Source organism: Hibiscus syriacus, unplaced genomic scaffold (genome assembly GCF_006381635.1).
Source record: "Hibiscus syriacus cultivar Baekdansim isolate YM2019G1 unplaced genomic scaffold, ASM638163v2 tig00111772_pilon, whole genome shotgun sequence".
Lineage (NCBI taxonomy): Eukaryota > Viridiplantae > Streptophyta > Magnoliopsida > Malvales > Malvaceae > Hibiscus > Hibiscus syriacus.
In genome coordinates, this window is record NW_024063173.1 from 663619 (window position 1) to 674353 (window position 10735).

At 34.4% G+C, this 10735-nt stretch overlaps 1 protein-coding gene across 2 annotated transcripts; it reads left to right on the plus strand.

The window, feature by feature from the left end:
- The first annotated feature begins 5769 nt into the window (after nt 1-5769).
- On the plus strand, nt 5770-9036 carry LOC120170139 (rhamnogalacturonan I rhamnosyltransferase 1-like). 2 transcript variants are annotated; one of them, XM_039178145.1, is made up of 10 exons: nt 5770-6434; nt 6945-7012; nt 7162-7250; nt 7397-7562; nt 7723-8012; nt 8143-8225; nt 8318-8344; nt 8491-8663; nt 8796-8913; nt 9000-9036. In XM_039178145.1, exons 1-6 carry the CDS (start codon nt 5918-5920, stop codon nt 8153-8155), a joined length of 1143 nt encoding a protein of 380 aa, XP_039034076.1. In that variant the 5' UTR covers nt 5770-5917; the 3' UTR covers nt 8156-8225; nt 8318-8344; nt 8491-8663; nt 8796-8913; nt 9000-9036. The 2 variants fall into 2 exon arrangements, with proteins under 2 accessions (XP_039034076.1, XP_039034077.1); XM_039178146.1 differs by lacking the exon at nt 8318-8344.
- The last annotated feature ends 1699 nt before the right edge of the window (nt 9037-10735 follow it).

Genomic DNA, 10735 nt, shown 5'->3' on the forward strand with positions numbered 1-10735 from the left:
TGGGGCAATCTCATAAGGGATTACAAGATCAGTTGCAAGAACAGTTTGACGGGTTTCATCAAGATACGAGTAATGAAACATTGGAATCTCTACAAGATGGATCGAATCATATGGTCCAAGTAATGGAAACTAGGACTGCTAATGAAGAACAGATGACCGTTAAAGAGCAACAATGCTATGAGGTTAATGCATCGAGGATGATAACATACCCTGAGGCATCCCACTCGAACATAAACAATAGCCTCATTAACTATGCACAATATGAGGATGAATTCAATCAGGTGGAGAAAGCAATTAGAGCTATGCAAGGTGTTAATGATTCTCACGAACAACTAGAAGCAATATAACTTAGTTTGGTTCCAGATTTTGTTATTCCCCATAAATTTAGGATGCCTGATTTTGAAAAATATGATGACACTAGTTGTCCCTTAGTCCACCTAAGAATGTTTTGCAGAAAAATGGAAGGGTACCTAAATTTTGATAATTTGTTAATTCACTTCTTCCATGATAGTCTTGTTGGGCCAGTAGTGGTATGGTACAATCATTTGAACCGTGAGCAGATCTAGAGATGGGTTAATTTAGCTGATGCATTTTTGGGACAATATCGATATGTTAAAAGCTTAGCTCCCAAATGTAAGGATCTTCAAGAAATAAGGATAAAAGCCAATGAAAGATTTAAAGAATATTCCTTAAGATGGAGAGAAGTGGCAGCACAAGTTCAACCTCCCATGATAGAAGAAGAGATATCATATATGTTTCATAATTCTCTTCCAGCTCCTTTCTATGAGTTAATGCTGGCGAGTTCAGAGGATGGAGTTAAGTATCTTGTGACAAGTGGAGAATTGATTGAAAATGCAATCAGAGAAGGAAACTTAAAAGTCACATCCAAAAGCCCATCTGATGAACAAGAGAAAGCTGATGATGTGAATGAATGTCACATCCAAAATCCTCTCAACCGCAAAAGAAAAGAAACAATTAGTAGTTTAGATCGACCAAATAAAACCCCACGATCAAGAAATACTTTGGAGGTGTTCCAAATTTCTATCTCATATTTGTACCCTCATTTGACTAAAAGTCAATACATTAGATCGAGGCCAATGAAAGTGCCACCAAACCCTTCTGCTCATAGCTATGATCAAGATAGTATTTGTGATTTCCACTTAGGATTATCTGGGCATTCTACTGGGAATTGTAGGTCACTATTAAAGGAGATAGAGATACTTGTTGATAATGAGACATTGACACGAGAATTAGTGGAACAATGGATGACAAGATCAAGTGGGGTATCAAAGCATGATCACATTGGATGAGGAATGGGGCATCTAATAAATCATTTCATCAGTTATGAGCCTTATCTCATTTTGTAGCATCATGTTTGAACATGTTTTTTGTTCCTTTCTCTGCCTCATTTGTAATAAATAAATTTGTGTTGCTTTTAAGGTTATGAGCATTGAATCAATTTTGCAATCTTGCAGTTCTTTAAGTATCACTAGATTAAAAACTCTTTACAATTAGAGTTATACATCTTTGACAAAGTATCAAGATTGAAAACCAGTAAAAAAAGGACCCTGACCTTACCTCAGATGAAATATACCCAAATACTACACACTTACAAATATGAGAGAGCTTTCTCCAATTCAAGGAATTAGACAAAAGGCTTGGTATTTACATATAAAAGTGTACAACGTGGGGCATCTTTTGTGTGACATTACAAAACTGACTAGATTACTTTTCTATTGATGAAATTCGACGATGAAACTTTACAAATCTAGTCTAAGTCAGTTACTTGGGAATTGAAATCTGGTAAAGAGATTTTCTGCTTTCCACAAACACATAGACTATAACAGGTTTTTCTTAACAACTTTAAGAAGTAAGAGTCGTATATTCAATAAAGATGAGCTATTCCACTAAAGCAATTGGTTTTAGAGGAAACTCAAAAGCCCCGGCTTTATGAATAGATTATATTCAAAACATGACATTGTTCAGGTACTTGGCAGTTTGGTATTTGCTCCACTGTGATTGTCAAGTCGAAGACTTTGTGATGAAATGAATCCTTCAGCTAGCCCAATAAAAGCAAGTTACAATAAAGCTAAATTCAGTTAGCCAAAATGGAAAAAGAAGAAGTCGTTGTAAGGGAATCCAATAATACCTGTTATAGTCTACTTCACACAAATGCACACATAAATTTCATTATTAGACCGATGTTTTCGCATTGCTTTTGGATAGAATCAAAGATTTCAGAGAATTGAAATAGAGGTATTTTAGAAGGTCTAGTAACTGGCCATACTAGTTGTGTCATTTTGTAAGCATCCGGTTAAAAAGTACCAAGTCAAAAAAAGTGAGGCATGTGACAATGTTCACAAAGAGCGAGAGAGGAGTGACATCTTCACTAAGATGTAACCATATAAAATAAGAAAGTCACCCTAAAACTAACCTCTCAATCTTGATACTTGTTAAAGAACTATAACGCTGAAATAATAAAGTTGTTGATTCTTTTGATATTCTTTGAACTTATGCTTATAATTTGATTCTATTGTGAACCTGTAAGGGATAATATTTTACAAAAAAAATTCATTCTTTGTAAGAAATGAGGAAGAACATTTTCAAATAGGGTTGTCCCAAAAGAGAAAGGATATTGAATCAAGTTGATGCTTATTATACCTCTATTGAAAAAATAATAAGCAAGGTCAGAATGAGGAAGCATTTCACATTCTTAAAACCTTGTGTGACAACCCGTCGAAAAGAAGATGATCGCCTCATTCGAAAGAAAGGCACATATCCCAGAGCAATAATAAGGCAAGAATGCAACCAGTCAAGAAGAAGATGATTACCTCATTTGGAAAAGGCACATATCTTGGACATTTCTATCAGAAGAATTGGTCACTTCTTAAGTTGTGACAACATGAAGAGAATCCCTCAAGTTGCTTAACAACATTGATGTTTAGTAACACTGGAATGAGAGCATTCAAGATCAAGAGATTTGGCACAAATAGAGCCACAAGTACCCACAAGAGGGCATTATCAAAGTTGGACCTCGTGAGGAGTATGAAATCTAGAAATGGACATTAAGAGTAAGCCTTACAATTTGGAATATAAGGGACATTATATCAGTGTGAAATAATGTTGGGGCATGCTAAAAGTTCATCTCAGTCAGAAATCCATGTGGGGCATTTTGAAGGCAAATATTGGGGCAAGCTAAAGGCCCTTATCAGGGAAAGATCATTGTTTTGAGTAAATATTTCCAATGAAACAGAAAGGTATGAAGAATGAAAATGGTTAAACAAGAACAGTGGAGTTGACCATACATCACTGTTTTATCCACCATACGATTACATTATCCCCACATGAGTCACAGGAAAGGATGAATATGTTGTCAAATGTTCCTTGATATGATATTAACAAGTTGAAGCATCCCATTTGTATTCTTATTAAAATATCATAGTGATGTCATGCAAAAAGCTTTGAGTTCCCTGGTTGAGAAATCTAGGCAGAAATCACAGGAAAGGATGAATGTGTTGTCAAATATTTTACGAACCAGTAATTATGGTGTTGAACCAATGTTGCGATCATGTGATTGATACAAAATGAAATTTGTCTTTCTCCAAGATCAAGAATCAGAAACGAGAAATGATGAAGATTTCTTTCCATGAAGAAACGTTGGAACTTTAACAACAAGAAACTAGTGGAGCCAACTAAGATTGAACGATGGGTAGTTGTTAAACATCTTGACAGAACATGGTTTGAAAAACCTTTTTCAAGATCTGATTAGATGTGGAGACATGAAAGGAATTAGAATAAATCCTCTTTGTGATGTGTTTCAAGAGTCAAATCAAAACAGAAGTGGCTGATATCCTTATTAATCTCTGCTGAGTTTAGCATATTTACATCTACATCCTGCAAAGATGATAGATTCCCTTTTCAAACATGAAAACTTCATCGGATTTTTACACAAGTTCAGGTAAAGACAGCTGGTTTTATCAAGGACAAAATGGGGCAACAAGGTCATAATTCTGAGTATGACAAGAGTTCCCTAAATGAAACAATTCTTTTGAGAAAATTGAGAAAAGAAGACACCAAGATACAAGTTGACCAGATGGTTCCTCAGAAATGCAAGTTTGATAGCATAAGTTTCTATATTGTTTGAAGACAACCCTGACAAAGAAGAAGATCAAACTTTGGAGTCAAATGAAGATTGATACATTCATACATTTATAAGAACATTAGTTGCATAAAGATCATGCATGCATTGATACATTTGATTACATTTGCATAAATACATTTTTCACAAGAAGATGCAGGGATACAATACCTTACAAATGTAAGGTAGAATTCAAATCCCAAATGAAGGAATCATGTTAGGAGAGGAAAACATCTGAAGAATAAATGGATGCAATCCGCAGATGAAATATTATTGGGGCATGCCCGACCAACAAGTTGTTTTGAAAATGAGAAAACAATTTTCAACGTTTCTCATTTAATCTTTTCAAGAAAATGAAATTTTTGAAAAGTAAGAAAGTTTCTTACCCAGTAAATTATTTCCCACGAATTTATAAATCCTTCGGGTCATCTGTCAGTCTTTCGAGCATGATGCTTAAAACATTCGGGTCATCTGTTAGTCTTTCGAGCAAGATGATAAGTCCATAGGGCCATCCGTCAAACCTTTGGGTAGGATGTTTACATGTGATTTTCGTATAAGAATGAGAAAACGAGTATCAAAGTTTCTCATTCAATGTTCAAAGAAAATGAAATTTTTGAAAAGTAAGAAAGTTTCTTACCTGGTAAATTATTTCCCACGAATTTATAAATCCTTCGGGTCATCTGTCAGTCTTTCGAGCATGATGCTTAAAACCTTCGGGTCATCTGTTAGTCTTTCGAGCAAGATGATAAGTCCTTAGGGCCATCCGTCAGACCTTTGGGCAGGATGTTTACATTCTTTATCGATTTTCTAGTAAAAAGAAGTCAATTCCAGCCTTCACGGAAGAGCAGTGAAGCAGAAACATATCAAAAGTTCGATCTCCACGGAAGAGTAGTGGAACGAATTTTTATTAAACTATGGAGTCAACTGGAAAAAACTTATTGCATTCTTGTTGACTATGTCGACACTAGTTTTTGTCCGTTTATATTATTATTATATATAATATATATGTTATTATATATGTTATTATTATATATATTATTAATTATATATGTTATTATTATATATGTTATTATTATATATTATTATTAATATTATTATTATTAAATAATATTACAAAGCCCAATATTACAAATATAACAATTGAGAATAAATAGGAATTCAATGATGAGTAGATCTCTAGCCAAGGTAAATCACATAGATTAATTCATGATTCGATCATTAATTCCAACATATAAATATCTAAATGTTTTTTTGATAGCTTGGTTATACTTACTCGGGATCTTAAACCTAATCTCTTCTTAGTGTCTTAGTAACACTACAAGAAAATATACCTTTAAAGACACACGAACGATGACACACGCTAATTTATGACTTACAAAATATGTGAGTCATAAAAAAAATATCATGTTTTTTAAAATCTGAACAATTTATGACTTACAATAATATGTGTCATATTTAATAATTATAATCCAAAAAATTTATAAAAACACAAAATACATTTTTTAATTATGTGTCATCTGTAAAAGTCATCTTTTAATTTCACCATTATTTTCATCATTTTCCGCTTCTTCCCCGTAATCAGTTCACTCCTAATGTTTTGCACTCCTTTCATTCTCTCCTTTTCTCTCCAACGCCAAAACCCTAACTTGCTTTCTTTATTTTCCTGAAAGCTTCTCTCTCTGTGTTTTTTATTTTGTTTTCAGTAACATTCTTCAAATTATTTCCATTTCCTTTTTCTTTTCCCCCTCCTGGTTTGTGGTCGGGGTTCGAGTTTTTAAGATGAATATCGAGCAAAAGCAAGCCGAGTTCATCGATCACTTCGTTAAGCAAGCGTCGGCTCAGAAGGGGACAACCCTTGTTTATGTTATCGTCGAAGCGACGTCTCATCCTTCACTCTTCACCTTCTCCGAGATTCTTACCGTGCCCACCGTCGCTGAGGTAAAGACCTATTCCGTCATCAGTTTCTTTTTCTTACCGTGCAGTGTTGACGGGATTGGGAAAAAGGGAGGGATGAGAATTGGAGTAATGAGAGGCGGCGGCGGAGGAGGAGGAGGAGGAGGAGGAGGGGAGAGAATGGATAAGCTGAAAAAAGGTTCGAGAATGAAGCTGTGGATCATACGCGCCGCTATATCGGTGTTGCTTTGGACTTGCATCGTACAGTTAACGACCTTGAGAGAGACATGGGGACCTAGCGTCCTTAAGAGTTGCCCTTCCTGTTTCTCTCATCAAGATTCTTTCGTTTCCGCCATTGAAGACAAAGTTCCTTCCGTTCCCGCCCGTGTAATTCCTCCCAAAAGTAATTTCCCCTCTTCTTCTTTTTAATAAACATTTTATCTCTGTTAATTTTGAACGTTGTTTTTGTTATTATACAATTTTGTTTGGTAAAATTAAAGAATAAATTGAGCTAATTCTCTTCTGGAAACATGGAATCAACCTTTGTAAGCAATGGGATTCATCTCTTTGTTTGACGAATTTGTAAGCTCCAGAAGTGAATTTCTTTCGATATAGTGATGCGGTTTGAATTCATATCAAATTTGATGTTTACCTAATGTTTAGATCAAGTGTCTTAGTTTTCTCGAATTATATGGTATTCTTACTTGTTTTGGACAAAGTTTGCTTGAAATTCGATATCTTCTTTCAGTTGCTTTTTACATATGGGATTCACTTTTATGCAGATAATTGTTGTCTTTGCATGCATTCTTATTTTTCATTCAAGTTTCAGGGATCAGTAGTACGTGCTGTAAAATTTTCTGGTCATGGAATTTAGATCTTAAAATGATATGATGCTTGTATTTCTTGACTGTAGGGGTTTATAAGAACAATGGATACTTGATGGTTTCATGTAATGGAGGTCTCAATCAAATGCGAGCAGCAGTGAGTCTTCTAACAACTTACACTAAACATGGTTTTTCCCCTTTTAGTTTCTTTCTAGATTATCTAAGTTCATCAGTTGTTTTTGTGGTGTAAATCTATGTGGAAATTGATGTCTGTCTTCTGTGTTTTTTTTTGGATTTGCTTGACAGATTTGTGACATGGTTACCATTGCAAGATATTTGAATGTCACCCTTATAGTCCCGGAGTTGGATAAAACATCCTTCTGGGCTGATCCCAGGTGTGTTAACTAAGCTTTGTTCATATCATTGAAGATATTGGATTTATAGCTTTTGAAAGGATGTTCTAAAATATATTTCTGGAATTTTTTTGAACTCGGTTCATAGCTCTTACTTATTTCTAAATGTTCTTTACTTGGCATGCCAGTGAATTTCAATATATATTTGATGTGAATCATTTCATCACATCACTGAGAGATGAGGTTTGGATATTAAAGGAGATGCCTCCTAGGCTTAAGAGGAGAGTGGAAATGAGGATTGTGTATTCGATGCTGCCAATTAGCTGGTCGGATATGTCCTACTATCATAACCAGGTTAATTCTTTGTCATTTACGGGTCATTTATTCAGCTTGAACTTTGTAGGCATACTATAACATAGCTTGGTTCTTTCTTCCCTTCTGTAAACGTTCTTATATTCTCCAGTCTTTTACTTCCTAACATGACTTCTAAATTCGTATGCATCTATTCGTGCAGATTCTTCCTCTGATACGGAAGTATAAAGTTGTACATTTGAATAGAACTGATGCTCGACTTGCCAACAATGGACAGAGTTTAGATGTTCAGAAGCTGCGATGTCGTGTAAATTTTAATGCTTTAAGATTCACTCCTCAGATTGAGGAGTTAGGTAAACGAGTTGTTAAGCTTCTGAGGCAAAATGGACCTTTCATAGTACTTCACCTTCGATATGAAATGGATATGCTAGCCTTTCCTCTCAAGAATTTTCCTTTTGAGGAAAGTTGGATCAGCTACGAATATGTTTTGAGGTATACTGTCCTTTCCTCTCAAGAATTTTCCTTTAAATTTATAAGCATATAGTTTAACGTTTCTCTTGAAGATGAAATGCATGTAATTTGACTACCCATGATGATGAAAGTTAGTGTAATTGTTTTATAGAAAAAGGATTTGATTTCTGTGTACGAAGATAAAGTGAAGGGTTTGGTGAAGAAACTTCTTGCTCTTGATGGAGTTTCAGAAAGGTCGGTATTAATTACATCGAATAAAGTAGGAATCAAGTGTGTTTATTTTCCTTTTTCCCAATTATGAATTATTGTTAATGCTTCTTTTGCAATGAGGTCTGCTTTGAAGATTTCCTTTGGTAGGGATCTCCTCAAAATGATCTCTTTCTTATTCTCTCTCAAAATGGGGTGGATGGGGACAGTGAAGGAGATTGACTATGATATGATGACATTCCTTGCACTTTGAACTTTGGTGGTTAATACTGCGTGATTTCTGTAATGCTAGGGCGAATTCTATATTTTGGTCTCGTGCTCTGAACCTTCCTCTTCTACATTCTTATGTATTTCCCCAAATTCAAGAAGATACCGAGACAACCTGTCCAATTGAAAGAAGTTCTGAGGTGACCATCAGTCATAGTGGACTAAGTGGAGAGCCTGTTAATGAAATTGATGGAAAAAGTGAGGTTACACTTTAGTTCTTACCACTTTTGTGCCTGGATCTTTCCTCTTATTTGCTTTCACAGGTGAAAGTTTATTGTATTAACATGGAGCTGAGATTAAAGATTTTTATTTATTTTGGGTTTATATCAGGATTTGAGGGTCATGAGAATGATAACAAAGTCAATGGAGAAACTTCCACATCGAAACAAGAAGAAACTGTCTGGGTGGAGGGTCTTCTCCCTGGCATTGACTTTTGCAACCATGATATGTTAGTTTTTATTAGTCAGCGGCTCTCTAGTCAATTGGTTAGAGTCTATTCTCATTGAATTTTTTGGTTGTTAATTTTATTTTTAGACTTGAAGGCAGTGGCAACATGGGAAGTTCCTGTCCCAAAGGTAAGCATTAATGCATTATTATTTGTAATCAATAAGCTTAATTCTCAGTATTATTGGAAACGTTCTTTAATAAAATGTAAGTTCCACTGTTAATATGCCTTTTGTTCCTAATATTGTCTGTGATGCTAATTAGTTCCCTTTGTTTGGGGCTCTGCTGCTATACTTTTAACTGATCTATGAATTTCTTGTTTTTGCCTTTATGATATCCTTTGTGTATTCTATTTTTCATGCATATAGCATCGCAAGCCTATTTCAAAGTTAAATTACTATTAATAGTCTATTCCCGAGGACATTTAACTTATATGTGACTTCTGTGGTTACCAGCTGATCGGTATGTAATTTAGTAATCGAATTTGCTAAATCAGTGCGATTGAGTAATTCCTGTTTCCATACTTTATGCATTATTGTCCGTCTTTCCCACCTTAGAGGGATTGTAATTGGAGTTCTATGTGCCAAGGTGGGTATTTGAGTTGTACTATATTTTCCGTTTAGAAGTTGTGAATTAAGCATGCTGATAAACATAATTGAATTATTTTGATTCTTAGTTTTGGCATAATTGGACTGTTTAGCGTTGTACTATTCTTGTTCCTTATCACTTCATTTTCAATTTTCTTTTGCAGATATACAATGAGCAAATAACAGATTTATTGGATCCAAATCAAAGAAACCTGCAGGTAGAATGGATTATTATTTAACTTTTCAGTTTCCAAATCAATGTTGTTTTGTAACTTTTCTATATATTGGTAATTGCTGATGAAACTTAGATGGTGTTTTATTGGTTTTATGGCTTAATTGGGTAAATCCAGAGAAACATTGTGGATTTTGTGTTATAATCCTTCTGATACACCAAAAAATAAAGTTGATTTTTGGCTTTTTGTTGGACTGTACATGGATGCTTAAGTTGTCTCGATCTAATCTAGATATCAATATATGTGCGTTATTTGTTAAAGATGGGATTTATCTAAATCATCATTATAACCGAGAAGGATGGGTGAATTACCCATATGTAAATAGACTTATCCCCTTAAATAACAATGTAACTGTGAGAAATGAAAAGTAAAGATGGTTTGTGCTTAAGATACCTTTACCACAAATTTACTTGATTTTTCGTTCTTTTCATATTACTTAGTGATGAGTGATGACTTGATAACCATAAATGAAAATGTTTTCTCTTTACAAATGTTTGGACTACTTTATGTTCTCACCTGAAGATAGTTGATGCTTGATTAATATATGAAAAGTATTAATTCATATATGTCATCAGCAGTTGGTTCAAATAAGGAGTGGAAACCAAAGGTGATCAGCTCTAATTTTGGGAAGGGTTTGGGAACAGCTGGTGCATCTGATGTTCCTACTAGTTCAGTTGAAGCTAATGCTCATTCGCAGCTTGTTTCAAGAGTTCTCGACTCTGAAGAAGCAACTTCAAAATTGTAGAAGAAGCTAGAGGAGTAGCATCTAAGATCTTATAATCTGTTAGTATCTTCTTGTGATAAACTGAGAACATTCTTGGTTTTTTGTTTTCAAATCGCCATAGGTGATGAATATTATATTTGTAACTTAATGTGAATATATTGTATGCAAATGGATTGCTTATATATAATATGATATATATATTTAGTATTATGAGACATTAAATGTGATTTAGTTTGATTATTTGTCAATCTACAATATATATATATATAATTTACAAAATAC

Bases quoted from the DNA above. Each gene is read 5' to 3' on its own strand.
- LOC120170139 (XM_039178145.1), top strand. From the start codon at position 5,918: ATGAATATCGAGCAAAAGCAAGCCGAGTTCATCGATCACTTCGTTAAG. The intron at 6,435-6,944 runs GTAATTTCCCCT...TCTTGACTGTAG, and splicing joins CCGTGTAATTCCTCCCAAAA to GGGTTTATAAGAACAATGGA. The intron at 7,251-7,396 runs GTGTGTTAACTA...TTGGCATGCCAG, and splicing joins TCCTTCTGGGCTGATCCCAG to TGAATTTCAATATATATTTG.